The 26,268-nt window shown below is 41.3% G+C and overlaps 1 protein-coding gene across 3 annotated transcripts in view; it reads left to right on the top strand.

Moving 5' to 3' along the window:
* The first annotated feature begins 2,780 nt into the window (after positions 1-2,780).
* Positions 2,781-26,268, top strand: part of MRPL3 (mitochondrial ribosomal protein L3) — a 78,239-nt gene continuing 54,751 nt past the window's right edge. For all 3 annotated transcript variants that reach the window (XM_074988289.1, XM_074988288.1, XM_074988287.1), the window contains exons 1-6: positions 2,781-2,932; positions 4,628-4,806; positions 6,237-6,328; positions 7,854-7,952; positions 11,289-11,388; positions 13,355-13,415. In XM_074988289.1, coding sequence (XP_074844390.1) covers positions 2,838-2,932; positions 4,628-4,806; positions 6,237-6,328; positions 7,854-7,952; positions 11,289-11,388; positions 13,355-13,415 — 626 coding nt within the window. In that variant the 5' untranslated portion in view covers positions 2,781-2,837. The remainder of the gene's footprint in view (positions 2,933-4,627; positions 4,807-6,236; positions 6,329-7,853; positions 7,953-11,288; positions 11,389-13,354; positions 13,416-26,268) is intronic.

Here is a 26,268-nt window from a genome sequence, read left to right on the forward strand (position 1 = left end):
AGCCAAATTTTGCAGATCACAGTCCAACCTGCATGGATCTTGTGATGATCTCCAGGAAAACACCTGAGTCGCATTAGTAGTTCATCCAAGCAAGACGGAGAGTGTCAGTTTTTCTAATTAATGCTGCAGGGGGATTTTAGAAGGGAGCATCACCTTGGCAGCCGCAACCATGTGATTGGCTGTGGTGGGGAGTGGAGGAGAGTGGAGCCAGCTGGGTACCATTTCCTCTATTTTTTACGAAAAAAAAAAAAAGCACTGATGATCACATTTCTAGTTTGCTGAAGTATCAGTGAAATGATCATTCCTAGCAACATTTACATGAGTACTACCCACAGAATCAAACAGCAACAGAGCCGTGTCAGCAAATCATTTTTAAATCCATGTAGAGTGATCTCTTAAATCAGTGTTTCTCAAATGGTGTTCCATGGAACCCCAGGGTTCTGCGAAGTGAAAATAAGTGTTCCATGAGAAAATGATCAGGGGTAGGCAATTTGCTGCTCTAAGGAGTCATTTGCAGCTCCAGCTGCTGCTGACTCCTCTGCAGCTCCCTGCCCTGCTGCCACTGAAACAGTGTGCCTAAATTTATTTGGTTTAAAGGCCAGCAGGGTGGCAGGAGGGATCCAGCCATTAAAACAACGGAATTTAGTTCCATCATCAGATTTTGACTATAATTAGGGAATATACATCTCTTCAACTATGCTCATCCCACACTATCTGTTTGCCCTATAAAATACTATCTGAGGAGTACAGGGTAATGTTGTAGCTAGTCTTCTGTATTGCTCAGTATTGCAGTTCTCACATGGGCATAAAAAGAAGGAGAAAACTGCTGAAGTATCTGATGGTCTCAGGCTAACCTAGCCCAGCCTTCTGAGAGCTATTCAAGCAATGTCTTTTAGAAAACAGTTTTCTTTGTCACCATCTAGAAACACATTTTAGAAGTGGATTCTGTTGACATCTTACTATCCAAAAGAACTCCAAGCCATGGGTTTCATACTGATAAAATAGATAACCCATGAAACTCACAAAATCTCATTGATTCCATATACTTTGCAGTACTCAGGAAAGTATTAGATCTTTATGTGGGTAGGAAACCCAAAGTTACATTAGCTAGATGTAATATGAATAATACAGCATATAAATGATCATGCTCATGGCATAAATTATGCACTAATTTCATTTCCAGGAATTAGGAAGAATCGTCTTCCTATGGAGAAGTTTTTCCATAATTGTCCATTACGGTGGTTCTTACACTTTCCCTGGGAAGCATCTGAGCTGGAACCTGTGGCAACAATTCTTGTTAACAAACAAACAGCTTGATCCCCATGCTCAGTCTGTTAAACTGTTCCAGTTGGAATCTAAATTGGTTTGCTCTCCTTCCAAACCAGTCTTTGACTTAGGGGTGTGACATCCCACTCCTGTCAGGGCCATGCTGATTGAAATTGACTGGGCTATAAAACCTCTCTTCAAACCCTCCTGAACCACAAGAACAGAAGTGAAGACAAGACTGATTGCAACAGATTGGAGTCCTGCATCTGCAGCCTGCCCTAGCTGGAAAGCTGCCCAGCACAGCTGTGGGAGCCCAGCACCAAGGCCCTTGCTGTGGGGACCTTGCTAGAGCAGCGGTGAGCAAACTTTTTACGTTTGGTCCCACTTCTCATCCCTGCAATTAGCAGGGGGCCCCTAACCTGTCCAGTGTAATCCAAACTGATGGAAATTTCAATTCTGTTCATACAAAAAAAAAACTTTTTGACACATGTAAGAAAATGAGTCTGTGGAATGTAAAAACTTTATTAATTGGAATATAAATGTTCATATGCAGACATAAAAACAGTAATATATTTCAACATTTTTAATTAGATGGATCAGCCTGAGACCCAGCAGCCAATCGTACTGCACCGCCCTTATAAAATTTTGTGCCCGTCCAAATGGGGCCCACCCTCTACTTTGTGCACCTGTCCTAGACTCCACAGAGACAAAGCGTGACTCCAGCAAGTCGAGCTACCCTCGGCACAGGCATGGCCACCAGTGTCTGCAGAAAACGGAAGGGAAGGCACTGAGCAAAGTCCTGGCAGCTCAGCAATGTGCTGCCAACCCAGCTGCCCTGGCCAAACAACCCTAACATGGGCTGGCCCCTCCTCACACACTGCTGCCCCTGTGAGATGCCTCAGCACTTGGTTGACCTGCAATGACAAACTCCCACCACCAGGGCACGCAGTCCTTGACCCACCCGCCCCTCCTCTGGCCTGGCCCCTTGGCTGCTCCCTCTCACTCTGTGGCTCTCTTGGAACGCCCCCTCCCCCCTACGCCACTTGCTGTGCGTGACTGGAATAAGTATCAGAGAGGTACCCGTGTTAGTCCATATCTTCAAGAACAAGAAGTCCTGCGGCACCTTATAGACTAACAGATATTTTGGAGCATAAGCGTTCGTGGGCAAAGACCCACTTCATCAGATGCATGAGTGGGGGGGGTGGTTTCAGAGAGGTGTTTAAAGAGGGGGGTCCCACTAAGAGGGTGGGCCAGAGCTGACAAGGTCTGTTCAGTCAGGGTGGAAAAGGCCCGTTATCAGTAGCCTGGATGAAGACAGAAAAAACAGGTCGGCTAACACAGGGGGATATGCCCCACTAAATAAGTAAGGTTTGGTTCCCCCACGTGCTGGGTGGGGGGGGGGCGGGGTGTGACTGAGGCGTGACAAGGCCCCGCCCCCATCCGGTGCCCTTCGAAATTCTTCCCCCGGGTGTGTTGGCAAACGGCGCCCGGAACTTTGTTCGCGCGTCGCGGGGCGGGAGGAAGGGTTTGCTGAACGGACCTGGCTGTCCCCGGGAGCGGGGCAGGGAGTCATGCTGGGCTGGGGGCAGCTGTGTCGGGTGGGTGCGCGCCTGTTGGCGGGAAATCTGGGCGGCCCCTTACAGGCGGCGACCGCTGCCGGGAACAGGTAGGTGTGGAGCGGGGAAAAAGAGGGCAGAGCAGAGCCTCGCGGCCCTGGGTGGGCGGGGGCTCCGAGCGGCCCCGCGCGCGCGCGCACCCCGGGCCTGGGGGAGAGGGGCTGTTGCCCGGTTCCCTGCGCACGTGACCAGCTCGTGCGCAGACCCCCTCCCCGGCCTCAGCGCGGGCTTGGGAGGGGGCGCTCGATTACCTGCGCTCTGGTGCCGTGTGGCCCGTGCCCGCGGGGTGCGCTTGCGCTGCCCGGCCCGCGCAGCCGGCCCATGTCCCGAGGGGCGGGGTGCGGAGAGCGCTGCGCCCCGCAGTCTCGCGGTTTCCTTTAGCCCTTCTTCTGCTGCAGCCTCACGTCGCGCGTGCGACTGGGGACTGTGCTTAAGCCGCCCCGGCGTGCGGCCGGGCTCCCGCCGGCTAGCGAGGGACGGTGCGTGTCACTGCTCGGCCCGAGCAAATCGCTACGCTGGCACAGGGTTTGCTTGGCTGCCGCTGGCTGGAACCGGTGCACAAGCATCGTCCGTCTGATCCCGTCAGTGGAAGTGGGTTGGCCCGGCCCTTAGGCTCTGGGCAACGCGTTCTCTGAAGTGCTGCTGGAGCTACTCTGCGGACCTCTGCGCTGCAGTTTGGGCTCAGGCTGCAGAGTTAGAAGGTGTCAGGGTAGGCATTTGGACTCAGGCTGGAACCTGGGCTCTGGGACCCTGCCTTTGTCCTGGGACCCAATGCCCTGGGTCATTCCTAAGCCCCAATTCTACACTGAAAATTTTATAGTCCCAGAGCCTGAGTCAGCTGACTGGCCTGTTGTGGGTGTTTTGTTGCAATGTATTTTGTGCTGCCTCCTAAGCCCTTCGTGTTCAACCTACTAGCTACATGTGGCTGGCTGGCTGGCTGGGTAAGTGTGGCTAGTGGGCTTGAAAAATAAAATATTTTCAGAATAACATGGCTAGTTTAGAATTGGTTGGACACCACAGCTCTAAGCAGTCTATCCCATTCTGAGACTATATGTGGCAATTGGCCTGATTTTCGTACACTGACACAGTTAACATTAGTTACTGTCATTCAAGGACATCACTGGTTTTTAAGAATACCCCTGTTTTCTTTGTGATTTGAGGAAGTACTGATTGAGCCATTACAGCAACATTTGAATTCTACAGAAGGTCTAAGGAGCGCATCAGTTTGTCTTTAAAGTTGGATATGGAGCCAAAACTGGCATATCAATGGTTGGTGCCTTTTGGTGATGGCTCAGGGAAAATGCAGCTAGAGAAGTATGAGACATTGATACCTTCATTGCTATCAGTACACCCACCATTATCACTCTGAATGGCCTCCTCCAGCATTGCATGTCATCCTGACATCTCTTTTCCATGAAAATTGGATTCTACAATTTCATGTTTTCCCAGTGTTTAGCCTCTATAGGAACTTGAATGAAAGCAAAAAGGTTGTGACTTAATCTTGCTATAATGACTGCAGTGTTTGCTATGAGGAATGAATAAAAAGAAGTGGGCTGAAGCAGTATCTGCATTAATCATTGTGGATGATGGTCTGCATTTTGCATGAGTGGTTCAGTCTGTGGGTACAGACAGAACCATCATCAATTCTGGATTTTTAAGGAACCACAGAGGTCTGTTGTGCTACTTATGTGTGGCTGATCAAGAGGCTGTGGTTTCATCCTCATAACCCCCTTTTTTCTTGTTAGGGGATCCTGGTGTTTTATAATAAGGCATATTAATAGTAGCACCTGGTGGGATGAACATCTTTCTGAAGAGAACACCCGGTTCCTTAAACAATTAACAGCAGAAGAATACAGAGCTCAAACAGCCAGTAAACTGTGTCCACTGAAAGATGAACCCTGGCCACTGCACCCATGGGAGCCAGGTTAGTATATGAGCAGATGCAGCTCAGGCTCTAGTTGTTATGGTGCTGTGGCAGTGTACAAATAATATCAGACTGGTGTAGTATAAAATTTTGTTTTTATTATAGTCACATACTTTACTCTGCAATAAGCAAAGGGGATTCTTTCGTCTTCAGGTTCCTCTCTTAACCTGAGGATCTTCACTTTCAACATATTTGCCATCATCTTACAGCCACAGACCTCCAAACCTGTCTTGCTTCTATATTTGTGAAGTGTAACTGTTGTGAGCACATCAAATGGTACTATGTAATTATCAACTGATGTGAATGATATGATTCCAAAGCAAGGCACTTGGGCTTGGTAGTATTCCTGACCCACAAGAGACCACAGATTGACTCCCTGTCACTGCATAGAAGAGGTAGCATGATAGGTAGTTTGTGTGTTAAAGTCCCATCATGCCCACAGGGACACTTAGACACAGGTCTTAGATGACACATTTTATTTTCTAGATTTGTTGATGGTTAGTTAGGTTATTGTTCCAGCAATGGTGCTGACCAAGATGCCCCTGTAAAATGTAGCTTCTGGCATTGCAGAAAACTACTTCATATACTTAGAATGGCCACTAAGTGACTGATGCCATATCTAAATAATATATAACACATTTGGGCTGTGTGTATACTAACTAAAAACTTCGAAATTGCCATGCAAATGGCCATTTCAAAGTTTACTAATGAAGTGCTGAAATACATATTCAGCGCCTCATTAGCATGTGGGCGGCCGCTGCACTTCAAAATTGCCGCGGCTCACCGCCACATGGCTCGTCTAGACGGGGCTCCTTTTCAAAAGGACCCCGGCTACTTCGAAGTCCCCTTATTATAATAATTTCGAAGTGCCGCAGCCGCCCACATGTTAATATGTATTTCAGTGCTTCATTAGTAAACTTCGAAATGGCCATTTGCATGGCCATTTCGAAGATTTTGGCTAGTGTAGACGTGGCCTTGGAGATGTTCTTTCTTCCCCACACAGTTAAAGTATTTATTTCTTGAATATTCTTATGGGTTCTGTGATCCAAGCCAAGATTTTAAGCATCTGAACCCTTAAAGGGGTAGATTTGTTAGAAAGTAGGCAAGAATAAATGAAAACCTAAATTTTTTTTGGTGGATGAGGGCAGGAAATCTAGTGAAATAATCATATTTATGTTTTTCAGAAGCAATCTCAACAGGAAAATTATGTTTTAATTAATACTGAGCCCATGAATAGTTCTGCACAAAAGTAGTATGTTCAAGAAACCTGTCTATGCTCACTCTGCCCAGAAAGTTTGAAAACTTCCTTCTCCCTCAGTCTTCCCCATGGGGGGGAAGAAAATCATGTAGCACACACTGATAATGAACAGACTTTGACTTTTTCTGCTATCTAGTGTTAAGTTACAAGCATGGTTTGTTTTGATCTAAAGGTTCCAGGAGAGTTGGCCTTATTGCAATAAAGTTAGGAATGGTTCCATTATGGACCAAGAATGGTGAAAGACACGCTGTCACATTACTTCAGGTAAGAGAGAGACTTTGAATTCTCCTTTCAAATATTGAATTTAGATTTGGAATAAAAAATTCTAGATTAGGAAATGAAACTGTAGTCTGGGGGGCTGTGTTTACGTGGGCACAAATCTTCGAAATAGCTCACTGATCGGAATAAGGGGATTTCGAAAGGTGCGGGGTCCTTTTGAAAAGGACCCCCGTGTCGCCGCACTGAGCCGTGTGCTTTCGAAAGCGGTGCTTTCGAAGCGCAGTGGCTGGAAGTGTCCTAATGCTAATGAGCGCCTCATTAGTAATCTTCAAAATGGCCATTAGTATGGCTATTTTGAAGACTTGTGCCCATGTAGACACAACTGGGGAGAAGGATTTTTAAGGGGGAAACCCACAAAGCTTCACACTTCTGGGTTACTTAGGGCATCCTTTCTTCTGTGTCCTGGATGGTAAACTTTTCAGGGCAGGGGCTGTCAGGTGCCCAGGAACCTGTGGTACAACTGAGAGGGACACTATGGGCATGGGTTTTTTTCTTCTTCTTTCTGGCTCCTCACACCTAGAGGTAACTGGGAATTGATTTGATCCATGGTCAGTAATCTCAGAGCTGCTCTAATTTACAAAAGTAGTAATGACCTCCACAAGGATGAAGCAGGGACAAGTGGTGTATGTGAGGGGTTCTCAACCTTTTATCTTTTTGAGGCCTCCCCAACACGCTGTAAAACTCCACTGCCTTCCTGTGCCACCACAACTTCTCTTCTGAATACAAGAGTCAAGACCAGCATTAGGTGGTAAAAAGCAGGGCAGTTTCTCATGGCCCCATGCCGCAGGGGCCCTCGCATAGCTAAGATGCTAAGGCTTTCTCTTCTGTCCTGGGTAACAAGGATCAGGTCCTTTTGAGCTTCGCCCCCATTTGGCATCCAGCGAGGCTTTGGCTTTCTGCCCTGGGTCCAATTAAATCTGATGCTAGCCCTTCTTGGTGGAACCCCCTGAAGCCTGAGCGTGGCCCTTTGAGGGTTTCCTGGACTCTTGGTTAAGTGCCTTTGGCGAGGAGCAGTTTTTTCAGCTTTGTGCCATGCATGACGTCCTACGAAAGGCCTAATTGTTGAAGCCAGTTTTCCACTGCCTTTGCATGTTCCAGCAGCAGTTTATTGGTATATGTATTTTTATAACTTTAAACCAAACTTTGTACTTTTGGATAATTTCAAACAGATGTATAGAAACTTTATTTTAACCTGTGTATTAGATAATTCTGCATTTACCTAAAGTTGTGATAGTTGTGCTAATGTAGTAGATGACTTCATAATTATAAAAAAAAATAATTTTACTTTTAGGATTTACTCAAGATTACTATATTACCTACGTTTATTCTATTAGGCTTTCTGGTGTGTTCATTCTAAATAGTTTTCTCTTTTTTGAACTTCTATTAGACAAATGAAATGGAGTAGACACTGTGACTTTGCTCATGTTGTTTAATATGTATTGTGAATCTAAATTAGAACATGAGCAGGTGTCTGTTTTCAGACCCTGTTTACTGTGATTTATTTTTTAAGGTGAAAGACTGCCATGTTTTGAAGTACACACCAAAGGAAGAGTATAATGGACTAACAGCTACTCTAATCGTTGGAGGTAAAAACTCATCTCCTTTTCATGTAAGTGTAGTATTTCCTTTTCCTGGTTAGAATTATATTTTTAAGGTTCGCTAATTATAAATGCTTTCAAATAGAATAGTGATATATTAACAGAATTTTAATCAAAGGTGAGTCTGCAGTCATACATGTTTCTGGGGCTCCTCTTTGTTTCTCACCCACCTTCATACACTCACATGCCATTGGACTTTTTGGGAGGCGTGAGGGACGGAGAGGAGGAAGGCTCCATTCTCATATTCCTCCCTTCACTTCAGGCTTCCCCAAAATCTCTTCTGGGGAGAGAACTCAACACTATTAGCTTTATTTGCCCCTTGCAATTGGTAGAAGGCTGTACTTTCGAATGCTGCTTTGATTCACAATATTCTCTTGGTAATGGAGGGAACTGCAGGAAATGGGAACATGCAGTAGCAGTGGATGGGGGCAGCAGCAGGTGCTTAGCTCTACAAACTTGCATAGGGTGTAATTTGGGATGTCGGCCTCAAGTTTAAACCACTGGAATAGGACAGTTACTGTGGTCCTTTTTTAACTGATAATCCTTTGGATAATTTCATTGGCCACTGCATCCCATTTTATTCATTTTGGGTTTAATTTTGCTATTGTTTTATTAGATTGGTCATTTGTTTATATAGTATTCCTGAGAGAAGAGTTAAACTTTAAAATTAAAGTACTGTACGCAGTTATGAATGTAGCTTATTGTGCGTGTCACAAACCACTGATCTGTTCAGTAGCTCAAGATGCCTGATATAGAGGTCCAAGTCAATCTGTAGTGGCTGAAGCAATTTAGCAGTTTTCTCAAACCTATGGAAAAAGATTTAACAATGATACAAAATATGGGCTTGCCTGAAAGAGCACATATTTGTGCTTCATTATGGTGCTAAAACAGTGTCACGCTTCCCTTTGCATTGTTCTTGAGATCATGTCTGTTTGATCCAAATAAATATAAAAAAGCGTTGAGGTGACTTATTTGGAGGTCAGTTCTGTTTATTGAAGGCTTGAACTTCAGTTTTTTCTAGTAGGGAGTCTACCCAAAATCCCAAATGTAAGTCTGCAAAGTTTTTTGGGCAAAAGGTTTATATTTTGAGAGATCTTCGTTTCATTTAATGTTTGCATATGTGCATCTCACCAATGTTCACTTCAGTTTCCATGTCATCTTTCTCTGGTGCATTTCCCCTCCTAGAGAAATATTTTGCAGTTAGTGAAATTACACCCAGGCTCCTAACTATATTAGATCAAAACTAAATAAAATAATCAAACTTCTGATGGTGCACCAGGGAAGCGCTATGGTGAGGGAATGCACGTGTGGTAGTCTTGGCTGCTCAACAGTATCCTCTTGGTTAACTCAGTAACAAAATGCATAGACAATAGAAAATACAGGATTCAAGCAATCACATGTCAAATTTAAACTGCTCTTCAGTGCAAAACAAAAGATTAAGGACAGAAAACTGGAAAATGTAACTTAACTCTGAGAATCTAGATCTAGTAGTCCATGAAATATCCATCAGAAGAGAAATCTGCAAGGAGCTGATGAAAAAACATTCCAGCACTGTTCTTACCAACAGTGACAAAGAAAAGCAAAAGCCGAAATATATTTTAAGAGGCACAAACATAAAGGGCTGTGTCTACACTACAAAAATAACTTTGACGTTAGCAACTTCAAAGTAGAGCATCTGCACACATCCTACTTCGAAGTTTAACTCCAAAGTAGGGCACTACTCCATTCCCAGGAATGGAGTGAGGACTTCAAAGATGGGCTCCCTAGTTTGAGGTTGGAGCGCACCTGAGGCCTCCGAGGATGGAGAACTGCTCTGACTATGCTGGAGCACACACTTCTCTCCCCACCCCCGCCACCAACCATCTGTGGCAGTGCCATGGCCAGGGATGCTGATTTACACTTGGAACTGGTTAACCAGTTAAATGGGATTTTACTTCCTTATCTTAAATACATCTGATAAAGGAGAGACCTATTTTGCATGCACTGTAGTTCAAGACACAGATGGTCTATCACCAGACCAATACAACTATATTTGGAAAACTGGGAAAACTGTATAGCTTATTCATGATTATTCTAAAAATCTTTGTTTAAAATGTTTTACTATTTGTATACAAGTCAGTAATTTTTTTTTAATAATGGATTGCTGAACCCTGTATTAGCATTCCAACATGAGTGGAGGTGTCTATTCTCATAAAGATATTTGTATAGTTGACCTCTAATGAATTAGAAGTCAAATACATTTTATTAGTTGGTTTCTAACCAAGAGTAATATGTTTTTTCTGTTCTTATAAAATGTATTTACATGAAATTATTAATAAAATCATGAAGAATATCCAGAGTTTTCAAATGAAGCTAAATAGCCTTAACTGTCCAGATCGATTTGTCTGAAAGTTCAAAGAAGTGTTTTGACTAAGGAAAGTATAATGTCAGAAAACATTTTAAAAGTGACCCCCTCATAGATGGGATTATTCGTGTGTGACACTGCTATCAGTTGTTTAAATTGCTTTCTAGGAGGTTTCATTTGAAGAAAAACCTCAGCTGAACCGCTCTGTACACTCAACTTCAGTTTTCATATGCTTGGTTTCCATTTGTCTGGTACTCTTTCAGGGTTAATGTTTCTAAAAGACAGCTGCTAATGTGTCCGCTTAAAATAAAAGCTCTAATTTGTAACCGGTGATTATTTGTCAGTGAGATTAATTTGGTATATTTTAAACAAAAAAAGTGCATAAAACTTTATTTTTGGAGTTCATACTCTGACTATGCAGTGGATCCTTGCATTGTGTGAAGCCCCCTTTGCTTCAGTGGAATGTTGACTTTTACATAGTTAAATATTTTAAAAACATCTCTGAAGGATCGGGGTCTTAGCTTATGCCTCTTATGGGATTTAGAGTCTAACGCTGCATACATATTGTGGCACTGTAGAAAGGTATCATTAAGACAACTGTGTATTTATAATGATATGAAAGATTACACTTTAAAATACTCCACATTAGTTAAAATGTATTAAAAAAAAGTTAAAAAGCGATAATAAATATTTGTGTACATTGGGAAAAAATGACTGGCTCCACCCTCCTAGTCTGGGAAGTTTTAACAGGCCTCTGTGTTAGTGACACAGTCCAAATATGCAGTGAGCACATGATGAGATTAATGGGTCAGGTGAGAACCAACAATGGAAAATACGAAGTTCATGGAGAAATGAAGCTACAGTAATTAAATATAAAGTTTAAAGATTTCCTGAAAAGTAAAAAATATAATATATACTTGTTTTTTAATTAGTGTTGACAGATGTAAACATTTTTCTGGTGTGCACTGAATTTGTTTTGTTTTTTGGGTGCTTTTTCTTCCAGAAACCGGAGTCAGCATTAGAGATTTTCAGAGAAGCTGGAGTACCACGAAAGCAGAAAATTTCAACATTTAAGGTGTCAGATAATGCTATAATTAAACCAGGTAATCTGTTTGAGCTGGAAAACATTACATGTATGAGTTAATCTTAGTTTAGACTTACATAAACAGAGGACATTTAAGGTGAATTTAGATTTTTAGGTAGGAAAAATAATTTAAAAACAAGTTACCCCCTCTATCATTGGGGCCAAATCAAATCTTTGAAAAGGGGGAAAATAGAGATTGGCTTTTGGTTTCTGTGGGTGGAGAACAAAATTGTCTTCTTTTGGCATTTCTTTTGCAGCAGATCGGTTTCACCCCGTAGAAAATTTGTATGATTCAAACTGGCTAGAATGCAAATCAACATTAAAGTGAATGTGATTACACTTCTCTAAAGGACTTTGACAGTTTTATAAGGACACCATGATTAATATTTTGCAGAAGGTTGGGAAAGTTGCTGTTTTACTCTGCGCTCCCTTTGTTAAGATTAGCTACCTTTTGAAATGCCATTCTTTCAGATTATCTGAGGCAGAAATGATTCAGCAAAATTAGGCATTTATTTCCATTGAGAAGTTTTGTTTTACTGTAAGATATGGAGATTTACCTTTCATAAAAACTTTAAAATTTTTCACTCTACATTAGTATGTAAATTTGAGTGGCTTATTTTGCTTTAAGCATTTTGATAGAAGACCTATTTGGTTTTATTAAAACCTTTCCTACCGGTCTTTTTAAAACATATGGCTTTCATAGCCAGTAGAGGGTTTATGAACAGATCTTAGAGTTTATTGTGGCTATTCATTGGTATATGGAGAAAGTGTGATCAGGTTACTGAAGCAGAGGTTGAAGGTTAAGATCATTCAGAGTCCTAAATATTTACTAAAAACATTACTGCAGTATCCTCCAATTTTCTTATTTTGATGGTATGCCTTAGTTGGTCTGTCTCTTTTTTTTTTTTTTTTTTTCCTGGACCAGCACATTTATACGCACTTAAGGTAGTATAAATATATAATTCAGGTATTCTTTCTGCTTGGTGATTTAGTTAGAGGGTCCTATCATCCTCATCCCAATTCACTGACAAATCTGATACTGGTAGAGTAGAGTGATTGTAAATAACCTGATCTTGTTTTTAAAACGATTTAAATAAAGTTGAGGCTTTGTAAAGATAATTTAAGAATTTATTTGGTATTGAACATTTAGAGTGAAATTGTATAAATAAGTTAATTATCAAAAACAACGAGGAGTCTTTGGCCCCTTAAACAGTTACACCTTTATTTCCGCATAAGCTTTTGTGGGCTGAAGCCTACTTAGTCAGATACATGAAGTGGAAACTTCAATACAGTAAACCCTCAATATAACAGATGCTGTCTGCCAGCCTTCCCTCCACCCAAATAAATGCTGGAAACTCTCCAGAGCCACTGCCAGGGCAGGAGGAGCTACCAGAGTGGCTGGGGCTGCTGGGGCAAGGGGGTCCAATGGGGCCAGAGGAGCTGGGGTTAGGGAGAGGCTGTGGTGGGGCTCAGGAGCTCTCCTTCCCTAATCCTGTGTCTGTGGAGTATGTTGGTGCCTGGCTGCTGCTGCCTGCAATGGCACTAAGCAGCAACCGTGGTATTGGAGGCTGCTGCCCACTGGCAGGCTGGGGGCGGCTATGCTCTACCATCGTGCGGTCAGCTCGGAGCTGGAGGAGTCACAGTGCTGAGAGATGCAGGAGGTGGAAGGAGCCAGGCTGGCATTCAGCCTCTCCTGGTGATTGGGAGAAGGAGATGGAGGAGTGAGGGGAAGAAAGGGACAGGAGAGGGGGAATGGAAGGGGAGGGCAGGACAATGATGATTTTGGAAGGTCAGTGCGTCGTCACAGAATATAACCATTCAGATATAATGGACTTTCAGCATTAATGTCCAATTTGTAAAAGAATCATGATTTAAATAAAAAAAATCCTATTGTAAATTAGTTTCTTTATCAATTGTGGATCATGACAAGATAATGGTTCATGTCTCAGCACTTATTTGAATGGTTTATTCCCTTTCTTTTTAAGGTACACCGCTGTATGCAGCTCACTTCCGCCCAGGGCAGTTTGTGGATGTCACTGCCAAAACGTAGGTTCTTAACCTTATAATGTGTTGTATTTTCCTTTCAGATATGTGATATTTTAATTTTCTCTTTGTTGTCGTAACACTAAGTCTGATGAACTTTGGGAATGTGCAAATAAGCAGCCATTTGCAATCCTGAGAAGCTCACTGTGCATAGCTCTACCAGCAGCAGCGCTGAGCAGAGCCCTGTGTAGACCCAGCCTAATTGTTGGCAAAGATAGGTTGGAAAAAAAAATGAATTGTAGGATAATTGAGGTTAGGTGGATGATACATTCATTCATATGGGATAGTATAAGGGTGTATCACTATTTATATTAAAGGTGATCAGTGTTTCAGTGTAATGTTTTCTCGTGAGTTTAGGTCAAAGATAGTTGTGGGTATGAGTTAGGCTTAATTTATATGGTTTGCAGTTCTTCACAATTCTTGTCAAATTCCAATGTAGGTTTTCTAATTAAGGTGAACTGCAGTGTACAGTGGGGCCAGAGGATCTTTTTCTATGATTAAAGACTGCTGCAATCTTCAGAAGAGTAACTTGATAAGGAAAAAGATATGTGAATGAAATATATAATGGGAAAAACACTTTTGTTAGGAAACGGTTTCAGGCTGGGAAGGGGAGAAGTGGAGTCTTACAAAAACATTGCAAGAGAGGAAGAGTAAATGGAGAGACGACAGAGAATGGATATGCATGATGTGAACACTAATGTAAATCACATGTGAGGTAGCACCATTGCTTGTTGTAGTTCAGTTGCAGATGTTTTTAATATTCTCCTCCAGAGGAGTTAAACGTTCAGTAAAATAAAATTATACATGAATTGTTCAGTAGAACAAAAGATTCACAAATCCTGGATTTCCAAAAAATATTCACAGGAACCTCTTATTGTTCAGAGCAACCAAATCAACTAAACTGTGTTGATTGCATACCACCAGTTTGTTTGGATATATTTCAGACAGTTACAATCTTTTATTTTCCCTTCATCCTGCCCTCAATATCTCACAGACTTCTTGCCAGACTTCCGCCTATTTAAAAAACAAAACAAACTCAAGTGTCAAGTAACTTCTTTTCTGGCAGCAAAGCATTTGTGAGAAACTTCAGAGTCGATGAAGTTTAAAAAAAAAGGTGAAAATTGGGTTTATGCCAGTCATTTCTAATTTAGTATATAAAGGTGAATTGTATAGTTAATCACAATCACTATTTACTGACTTCCCCATTCTATTCTTATTAGAGAAATTTAGCTGTATCATCATACCTAAACATGAAAGAGGGCTGTTTTAGTTGGTACAAATGATTGTTTGTAAAAGTTTCATTGGTTTAGCACATTTCTTGCATATTGCCATGATGCTAGAGCAAGGTTTCCCAAACTGGGGGCGTGGAGAAATTCCAGGTGGGGCATGAGTTGATTCAGCCCTTTTTCTTCATTCTCCCCACTTGAAGAAAGAGCTGGCCTTTGCTTCCGGTTCTCAGCCCCAGACATTTTACATGGGCAACCTGGCACAGCCGCTATAAAATGTAGGCAGCTGGTGAAGACCCATGGGCAGCTAGCTGCTTTCTGCAAAGATGAGTGAGTGTGGGTTCTGGGGGGGGGAGAGGGAGGGGGAGGAGGAGGATGGGATTAGATGGGAGGCTGGGGGTTCCTGACTCAGGTGATGGGGATGGGGTAAGATCGGGGGTCTGGTAGTGCCTGGATTTGTGGGATGGGAGGAGTTCGGGTGGGTGACTTATGTGGTTTCTGGGGCTTGGGTGGCTGGCTGTCTTTTGGTAATTGCAGTACTTGGGCAGCTGGCCCCAGCATTGCAGGGTTGAGGCGACTTGGGCTGGCAGCTGGCCTATGGCTGGGACAGGTGGCTGGTGGGCAGGCAGCTGGTCCCAGTAGCGCGGGGCTCAGGCAGTTGGCAAATGGGTGGGTGGCTGGCCCTGGGGGTGAACGGCTATGGCAGCGCAGGTCTCAGGCTGATAGGCGTCTGTCGTGGTCAAATCTGGTGGCTGGGATGGGACTCAGGCAGCTAGCCAGCTGGAGCTGCATCTGGCACCTGCAAGAGGCCAAGAAAAACTATTTGTGTTTACTTTTAATTTTAAATAACATTTTATGTCAAGTTTTTGTGTTTATTTTAAAATAGAAATTGGATTTTTTGTTAAAAGATGGGGTTGGATGATGGCAAAGAAGAGGTGCGGGGGCATGATGCCAAAAAGTTTGGGAACCACTGTACTGTGCAGATACGTAACAAAGACAACAGTTGCTGCCTGAATGCACTCTCAGTTGTGACAGGTGGGGTATAACTATTGGATGAAACACACACTGTGGCTGAAGTGGGCAGATTAGAACAGGGATTGGCAACCAAAATAGCAAGAAGAGCCTTTTTTTTCTTTAATTCAGTTAAAAAATTAGTAATTCAAGAGCTGCAATGCATGTGAATACAAGATGGTCCTTAGTAAATAACATCAAATCAAAGTTTTTGGAGCCCATGTTTTAAGAACAACACACACACAATGATTTGTAGTGATACATGTTTATTGTAAGATGTTCACAAATTTTTTACATGTTCTATTTCCTCAGACTTTACATGTGTGTTTATACCCTGTCTTCCTGACTTTCACTCCCAGAACCTTCTGTCTGTGAAGGATGCTGGGGGGAGTTATCCAATGTTTTGACATCACATATCATTTGGTATTTAGATATGTGTTCATTTTTTGGGCTTTTAGATGTTCACCATTTATTGAAAATAATCAGGAGGAGTTTTGTTGTTTTGTTTTGTTTTTAATTTGCAATTATAGCATCATGAGCCACAAAGAAGTCCTTAAAGAGCTGCATGCAGCTCCAGAGCCTCAGGTTGCAGACCCCTGGGTTAGAAGGATGATTAGCAGAAAAACTGAGGTCATTGCTTGGCACTTTCCTACCTAATGCCAGACATGAATAATTTGGCAGCTTTAGGGCAGAAAGGTAGTTTTTGTAGATGAGAAAGTGGAGGTTTACAATAATTGATGGGGAATTTTTCCCACGTATGGGCAATGGGAGAAAATTCAGCAGTACTTGAAAAACAAGCTCATAAGTGGGCAATCAAGGCTGCCATTGCTGGCAGAGTGACGTTAGTGGTCAGTAGCAATATATCTGATATAGAGGCTAGAGGATGATCCCAGTGGCAGCATTTTCAATAAACATGCAGTGTGTGGGAGCAGTAGGGATACCAGACAGCTACAGTATGGAGTCTGTTCGTTTTTTTTCCCGCATACCAGGCTTTCTTCTTTGCTAACAAGCATCAATATTCCTTTCATTATAGGGTGGGAGGAAAGGTTTACTCTCACACCATTATAGATGCCAGTTTATGGTTCAAATGATAGTGATCCTGCTACCAAAACTCAGTTTTATCCTTTCTGTGACATGCATACTTTTCTGCTGGTCTAGACAAGAATTCCCAACCTTCTTGTTTCATAAAGTGTATTTGTGTCATGATGTACTACAGTTCTTGTCTCTACCCTCGTTTACCCTTTTGTGAACTGGAAAACCCAAACTCTTTCCATAGGAGTGTTGAGAGATTTAAGTGGTTAATATTCAATGATTTGAAAATACAAAGCATTATAATTCAGGGCTTGTCTATATGGAGTAGCTATAGTGGCATAAGCTATAGCTGTATTAGAATAATTAACTCTCTATGCAGTTAGTTTACTCTGAAAAAATAATTTTTGTTTGGGAATAATACCCACATGGAGAGTTACTCTTTCATAGCTATAACAGAATAGGTTATTCCATTTTAGCTATGCCAGTCAATTTTCCTGTGTAAACAAGCCTTTGTTTTTGCTTTGTAGAACCTCCTTGCCCCCCCACCTGCCCAAAATGTGTAATGATTGCAGCAAATGGTGAAGTATGTGTACATGGGGGGGTAGATACTGGTTTTGTAAACTCAGGTCTTAGCCTTTAAAAAAAAAAAAAAGGAGGGAAAAAAAGGAAACTTTATACCTATAACATCCATAAACATTACCAATTTTGGACAGTACATGAAGATAAATCTCTTAGAATGTCTAGTCTTTTAGGCCATAATAGGTGAGGTATCAATTGGAATCAAATTTTGATATAAGTAGGAAAGTAAGTCCTTGCTTGTGTTATGTTTGGGCGTGGCAGCATATTAAAGTCACCTCTGTGTCTATCTTAGAGTACTAGCTCTATGAACAAAGCAGGTTGTTTACAAAGCAAAGCACTTAATTATCAGTACATTAAATGAACATGGGTGATGATTGTTTTCAGAACAATTTAGTAAAAGCCCCGAGTACTTTTTTTTTATTAATTAAAAATAATTTCTAAGAAGTGAAAGGGTCGTCCTAAATGTCCAGACAGCAAGGATCCAGGGAACAGTACATTTCAAGGTACACAAAGCTGCTATCTAATAATGGTGTTATGTGCCATAACTGTGTCAGCAGTATTTTTTTTTTTTTAAATCTATATGTAGGAAAAAAATTTTTGTGGAAGTGAGAGCAAGTTAATTATCCTATTACAATTTAACAGTTTATCTTCCTATACGCTACTTAGAAGTACCAGGAAGCTAAATATAGAACTGGTTTCCAGGCCTCCTTCAGTCTTTGGAACAGATCTATCCCACCTTCAGAGTTATGAGTTGCAATCTAGAATATCTTTGGCCTCTAGTTATTTGCCTGACACCATTTAAAAATTAGCTAAATTAATTAAAATAGGGCTGCTGTTGGTAGTCTTTACATAACTTCTATATATAGCTCTTAGTATAGAAATCACACTTAAATTCTTAACTGTAGTTAAAAACTGTTTTCTTATCATATTTTGTTCTCTCTGTGATTCTGTAATCTTTTCAGTTCTCCTCTGTATCTGATGTATTATAAATTCCTTCCTGTACCTCTTTTTACCTTTATTTTGTGTGTTTGTGCATTTGCTCATCTGTGTTGGCCTTTTCTCTGTAACTATATATTTATCATTAGATTGCCTCATGGCCCCCTGGCTAACATTAAATTAACTTTGAATGCATTCAATTTCCCCTTTATACACTTTACTTCTCTTTCTTACTTCTATTCAGTTTAATCCAGTATTGCCTCCAAAACATTTATGTTCCCATCCTTTTGGTTTCATTCTAAGTTTTTTCCGTTGTTTTTTTTTAAATGGGTGCGTCTTCAACAACCGTTCATAAGTGCAGTGCTCAGTGAACGATGGTATAAAAATATCCTGGAAACCTTTGAGCTCCTGGGGGCAAGGAGATTTCTTGAAAAATGCCTACAATGTTTTGGGCTGCCACTAGCTGTTTAGATGGCCAGAATGCATTGATACGAATATACATGAGCTATATAGTGTTGGGTATGCAAATTGTTTGTCCTGGGAGAAATAGTTAGCTTTAATTTAAAACTTCAGTTTACTTTAACTAGGTCAGATGTCTGTCAGTACCCAGTTACACCAAGCTGGTTCTATGGGATTTATAATTGAATTGGCTAGGCCTGCTTCCAATTTTATGTGGATTAGCTTTAACATACGGTACCACTTTTAGTGAACAGGGACTACGGTTTGTCACACTGACCAATGTTTCTCATTGTTTATTTGTATTTCCTCATTGATGCATATCTGACAGTTATCTCTTGTCCTGTAGTTAGAGTATAAACACTTTAGGACATAGATTTTTTTTTTGCTCGGCACCTGGCATAATGGGGTTCTGGTCCATGAATAGGGCTCCTGGGCAGTAAAGTATTAGAAATAATAATAGTGATTGTTGATCCCTGTGAATATGGAAAGAGATTTGGAGATGCTGGTTACTAATGAGTTGTAATGCTTCCTTCCCCATGCTGTTAGATTGAGAAGGTCCAGGATAGCGTGGTGATTGGAAACGCTGACTGGAAACACAAACTCTACATTGTATGTGTTTATAGCTACAGTAAAACCTCGATTTAATGGACTTATGAGGGGAAGGGGTGTCTTAATGCTGGAAGTCCATTATATCTGAATAGTTGTACTGTATGATGGTGCACTGATCTTCCTAGCTCATCACTCACTCCTGTCCTTTGCCCCCCCTTGCCTTTCCCCCTCCTGCCCCATTCCCCTCTTCACACCTCCATCTCCCTCTCCCAGTTACAAGGAGAGGAGCTGAATGCCGGCCAGGCTCCTTCCATCTCCTGCAGCTCTCAGTGCTCTGGCTCCTCCAGCCCATGACTCCAAGCTGCCTGTGCAAAGGTAGAGTGTGACCGCCCCCAGCCTGCCAGTGGGCAGCAGCCTCCGACACCATGGCTGCTGCTCAGTGACATTGCAGGCAGTGACGGCTGGGCACGGATGTGCTCTATACCTACAGGGCTGGGGAAGGAGAGCTCCTGCACTTCGCCACATTTCCCTTGACCCCTCCCGTCTCCTCTGGCCCCGGTGGCCGCAGCCGCCGTGGTGGCCACTCTTATGTCCGATGGCCCCAGATGCCCCAGCGGTATCTCTGGTGAGTCTCCAGCATTATTTGAGAGAGCTGACAGACAGCATCCATTATTTCTGAAGTTCGTTATATCGAGGTCCATTAAATCAAGGTTCACTGTCTTTCATGTTGTCATTAAAAATATTTCTGCAGCAAGTGGAGTTTGGAATGGCAGTGATTCTTCCCGACTCTGGAAAACCTCGAGAATGAGAGTGAGTTCAATGAGCATCTCTCACATAACACTACTGTAAGCTGTTATAGAAAATATTACTCTGTCAGCATGTAGGCCAAATTATGTCATTGCTATGACATTTTTTACAAGAATTCAGGTATCTGTGTAAGGTGATGGAATGGCACACTTCCCTTCTCAGTAGCATAATGAATAGAATTGCTGTGTCTACTCTGTTTTGGGGGAAAACTATATAGGTTGAACATCTCTAGTCTGGCACACTCTTATCAGGCATCATCCATGGTCCAGCATGATTTTAGTTAGCTGTCCACTTACTATGGGTATGGCCAAGTTTTCTGTGGTCCCATAGTATGTTTTACAGCCACTAGTCCTGGCTCTCAATGTTGTGTGCTGTTATTTATTTAGCTCCTATTTGCCCTTAAATGCCTTGTAAGAGCCCAATAAGTAGTATACATGTTGGTAATGCTGCTAGACAATATTGACCTCCTGTGGTTCAGCAAATTCTCTCATTTGGCACCGTTCAGGTCTCAAGGGTGCTGGAATAGAGAGGTTTAACCCATAGTTTGCTGTTATTCTTGTGACTAGGACCTCTCACTCTCTTGCTCAGCTCGCACCTTCCATATGCTTTTTCTGTACATACTCCATCTACGGTAAACTCTTCCATACCCAGCAGCCCCAGGACCAGGAGGTTGCCGGATATTCAAATATTCTGGATAATAGAGATGTATACCTAGCAATGCATAACACTAAAGAAAAATAAGATTAGATATGAAGAAACAACCAAAAATATATGCAGAATACTTTATTTACCAGCAACAGCAATATTGTACGCTACAGACTTATACTGCATTTGCTGCATTTATTTGTATTTACTTTCACCATACTTAACTTACGGAAAACGTAACTAAAATTTATTTATGGTTAAAATGCTGGTTATTTGAGAGTTCTGGATGATAGAATGCCAGTTATGAAAGAGTTTACTGTGCCTTGTTTTCCATGATGACTTATTTTATGCAAAATATTTTTCATTCTTGCATAGCTTTTAGAATCTTAGTCCTTCACAGAGGTTGTTCCTACTTTATCAAAGTTCAAGGAAACTCAACAAGTATTTTTTATAAATTTTGTGTATTTTGATAGTTTGCGAATTGAAAGTGATGAAGAATGCCAGTGACTGTTGTGCTTGGGTATTTTTTCCAGCATTCCAGTTAATGCTGTTACAAACTTAAACTGATAGTTCCTTAGAATTTTTGCCAATACGTGGTTCTTCATGTAAGCTTGTTATTTTTAAAAAATGTATTTTATGCTCACTAAGAGCTTTATACACAATACTTTTAAGGACCGTTGAGTCTTAAATCCAATATTAAAGAAAAAATCCCTAAGTACTGTATAATCCAGTTGTGGCAGATACAATTGTATTTTACAGCTGGTGGAAAGCCATTAACATTTTTATAGTAATATGTTCTTCCCCGTTACTGAAAAATGCTCCGTAATTGGTGTACCAAAATTCAGGGTCTCTAAATTATATCTGTAACTATAACACTTCCTACTCTAATAAAAATATGTAAAATTACGGTCTTTTTAGAGAAATTGTTCCTTTTAACCTAGCTTTTTAAAGAACGTTGTGGAATATAATTCTTCAAATTTAATAGCAAACCAAATTAATAGTATGCAGTACTACCATGAATCTTATTCTCATCCCTGACAAAGTTAAATTCAAAAATAAGCTGTTGTGGGAAAATACTGAAAATTCAGTATGTTAAAATTGCTTGCATTTTAGTGCACTCTGAGATCTAACAGATCTTGAAAAACCTTATTTTTCCTTTTCTAAAAAGCTCTCTTCTGAAAAGTGCTCTGGAGAGCACTGTTGCCTGATGTGCCCAGACGCACAGGCAGACCTAAGTCTAAGTCTAAAAAGCTCTTTGTTTTGCAATTAATCTGAAAAGCACTTATTGCAAGGGTGCAATCTTACCTTCCGTCTTAGTGAAGGAGTAGAAACAATAAAAAGCAATCAAAAATCTCTGCACTATTTCTCAGCAATCTGGTCCATAAAGTAATAGTTTGAATATGTTTGCAAGTTTTGAAATTGTTGGAACTGCCGTTAGAAGTTTGCTAGTTACTTTAGTGAATAGAGAATTACCTGATGCATTTGGGATCTGATATGTGAAACGAATGGGCTGCATGTTTTTTCAATATTAGTTTTACAGAGATTGTATTTGCAGAAAAATAAATTTGCCATCATTCATGTTTTTTCTTCTTTGACAGCAGCAAGAGTGGTTCTTTTTTTGCGGAAATTACTTAAAAAAAAAAAAAAGTGAATTTTGGACTTCATTAGCTTCTTTGTTTGTCTTGTTTGTTGTTTAATGTGGTAAAATGCTTTGGTTTACACACTCAGTGATTGTCATTTGGAAGTTGCTTGCATTTTAGAATATGATCATATCTGCATTTAATATAGCATAAAGTTTATGGTATAGTTTAAAAATTGTTTTTTCGTGGTCGACTTCAGTGGAACTGGAAACCAGAATTCAGTAGATTTATGAGAGTGTCTTGGAAAAGAGAGAACACGTACCTAGTTGAGGGTAAAACATAATTTCAGTTTTGACCATCACTCTTCAGTTTTGAACCTCTTTTTACACGTAAGAAAAGTGTAAAGGTTTTATTAAACTTTTATTTCAGCTGTAACCTGCAGACTCTTAAATTAACAAGCTATGTGGACGCTTGGCAGGGTGGGGGTGAAGGGCACTTCTCTTGATGGACAGAGCATTCAGAGCAATGGGCAGCCCTGTTTGCTGTGTTCCCCGGTGCCTGTTTTGCTGAGAGAGCAGCCGGCTGGATAGGCCAGCCACTCTGTCGAAAGAGTGGCGTGCTCTTCCAATTGGCTTTTATATGTGGCCGCACTCTGTAGGCAGAAGTTTTGTCAGGAAATCTCTTCCAACAGTGACTTCTGTTGACAGAGTGCTGTGGTGTAACCATAGCCATTATGCCCAGAAAGGCTATAAGGTAAGTTGTCCTTGCAAAGAAATAAAGAAGTCTCCATTCCATTTTTCACAGTGCCAAAAGATCTGATGGAAGAGCCATGCTATACCTCAATGCCCTAAACGCATATCTTGTCTCATTATGAAACTAGAAGAATTTATTTTACTTTAGCCTGTGTAAGAGAAGGATTTTTCAGATTTCGATGAATACACTCACCCCTCGAAAGCGAGGGACGCATATACTTACCTTTGTTCACTGGATGAGTGAACTCCCCCTGCTAATACAAGCCTAACGCCCCTCCCCACGGCCCCAACCCACTGCAACCAGAACCCACCGCTGACTCTGTGGTGCCAACCCACTGCAGCTTGACCCCCCTGCTGGCCCCGCACACGCCGCCTGATGCAGCCTGACCCCACTGCCGGCCCACACACCCAACCTGCTGCAGCCTTAAACCCCACACCTCCCCCTGGACCCAGCCTGAACTCCCATTCACCCCATGGACCCAACCCACCACAGCCTTAATTCCCACCCCCCCCCCATCATCCCCACAGACCCAACCCGCCACCAGGTTTTAACCCTCCCTCCTGCTCATGGCCCCCAGACTGCCACCAGACTTTAACCCTCCCCATCCCCTTCCCTCCATACCCAAGGTTCACTTACCTTTCAAAAGCAGCGCTACATGCTGCCACTCCTTTGCCAAGATAGGAGCACTAGGACCCAATCAAAGACATTCACGTGTATTTTAATGGAAATTTAATGTCCCTTATATGAGTTTTCGCCTACAAGCAGAAAGCTGGGAACCACTTGTGCTCATATAGTGAGGGATGAGTGTAGAGAATATTTTCATATTCCAGTTCAACACACTAGCAATTTAAAATGAATCGGAACACTACTCTCTAGTCAGTTCATGTTTCCTCTCTATTCACTAAAATTACTGTAAAATTGGAACAGTTGTTCAAAGTAATGTATTGTAAAAACTCTGTTATCTGGCACCCCAAGGATCTGGGTGCTGGATAATCAGATGTTCTGGTTAGTGGAGTGGGATTATTGGCACCACTCCCATTGCCACAAGCCAGACATCCAGCCCCACTGTTGCTGGCCCCAGCATGGCAGCCAGCCACTGGCTCTGCTGCCACTTCTGCTGGCCCTGCAGCTGACCCTGCAGCCACCAAACCCAGGGTCATATGCTCAGTTACCCAGCACCGGCCACCAGCGGAGCAGATGCCAGTTAATTGAGCATGACGGTTATCCAGTTCCATATAACCCAGCCTTTACTGTACACACATAAGGAAACAATTAGATTACAACTGAGAGCAAAAGATAGATGAGTGTAGTATGCTCTAGTGCACTGGATAAATTATTAAATATGAGTAACATTATCCCATAATACAAGCAGCACTTGCTGAAAACGTGTCTTCTGGTAGACACTGGACCAGTGTAAATTATTATTCCTGAAGTGCTGCCCCCCCAGTGGAATTGCTTTTTGATTTTTATTTTTTGAAAATTACATTTTACAGCCGAGTAAATAATTTGTGTGCAGACTATTGTCTTTCTGGATGAAATATTTAAAATGAATATTCAGTTTTACAACCCATGCGATTATGCTGCTTGATTGAAGTTGACAGGACCATTTGCTTTGGTCCTGGTTCTTTCAGCTGTTGAATTTTGGTTTTTATTAATGTATTTCTGCTGCTCAAAATTAGATTCCGATCTCTGTGTAGTCACTGTTGACTTACAGTGAGACTTAGCTGTTTTCGTATTTGGATATTTACTAAGCCCTACTAGGATGCCAGAAGTGGTCTACTGAAACATTGTCAATAACACATAATATATGCCTTAAGAAAAGAACAGAAAACTTCTGTGGTACATACGTGCGAGTCTTCAAGTATTCCCAATCCTTGTGTTTCTTTTAAGTCAAAAATTCTCAGCTGTTCTTCTAACATTGGTGCAGAATAAAGATAAATTGAGAGATACTCAATCTAATATCATTACAAATATATTCTGAAGTTGCCTCCTTGTACCAGAAATAAAAAAAACAAAACAAAAACTGTTACTGTGTAAATTTTCGCCAAACAAAGTTGTGAGCTGCTGGATATTTTTGCCTGAGGGCTATGAAAAGTGCATGCCTGTAGTTATAAGGACTAAATTTAAATGAGTGTATCTCTTGATGTTTTTTTTCCACTCTAATATAGTTGAAATTTTATCCTCTTTATATCTGGCACACGTCCACAGGTCCTGTACATTATCGCTGCAATACATTGATGAGTAAATACATAGTGCACGTGATTTTCTGTTCCGAGAACTGCCTATTTAATTCATAAGCCAGATTTTAGAACAGTTTTATATTTAAGAATAAAGTGTATTATATTCAAACTGTAACTAAGTTGCCATATATGGCCGTATGTTGGATGTTAAATCTACACTGTGCTCACAGGTTTTTACCATTAGCATAAAATACAATCCTAACTCTGGATTCCAAAGCATAAGAAGAAATGTAAACAGCTGTCAGTGTTCGTATAAAGGGGTGATGGGGAAGGCATCATTCAGAGTTCTCCACCTCATTTAGAGGTTGTGTTATGATCCTTTTTATTGATTGAACAAAAGGTAATGCATCTGTTTTCAAGCTAAAAAGGTGTATCCTTTTTCTCCAAAAGCTTCCGGACAGTAACATGTTGATGGTTAAACAAATTAGTTCCATTTCCTTTTTGGTAAAAAGAATTGATTCTTCATTTGAAATCTGACCACATGGTCTTTTGAGCTCTGTGTAAAAGTGGACTTGAAGGTGTGTAAAATTAGCATTTGGATTAGAGAAGATTAAAGAAAGGACCACTAGAAATATTTAATTTCTAGACTATATTTCTTGCTTCATTTCAGATCTGATGATGTAAACATTTTTGAATTACTTTCACTGGTGTTTATAACTGCATTTTCAGGAGCTGATTTTTTGTGTGGTACAATAGTTTGGGAACGAAAATGTTTTGTTTTTTTTTTTTTTTTTTGTTCGCTTGGCATAGAGCCCTCCAGGCTCTTACTTGAGATGTAGGGTTCCTTTCTGTAGTGTTCTCACATGAGGTCTCCATTTCATTTACCAGTTTTAGCTTTCATTCTTTCTGTTTCTAAACTCATTATCAGTGACAGTTTACAGTATTGAGATGAGGGCCAGCATAGCAAAAAACATGCGTTGATTTAAATTAATCGTTTGCTTAGCTGACTTTCCTCTTTGGTCCCCCAGACTTTCCTCTGATGCCCCAAAGCAACACAAGTGATAGGATATAATCAGTTAAGATTAAGACTGTGTTTTGG

This window comes from Carettochelys insculpta, chromosome 2, assembly GCF_033958435.1.
Source record: "Carettochelys insculpta isolate YL-2023 chromosome 2, ASM3395843v1, whole genome shotgun sequence".
Classification (NCBI taxonomy): Eukaryota; Metazoa; Chordata; order Testudines; family Carettochelyidae; genus Carettochelys; species Carettochelys insculpta.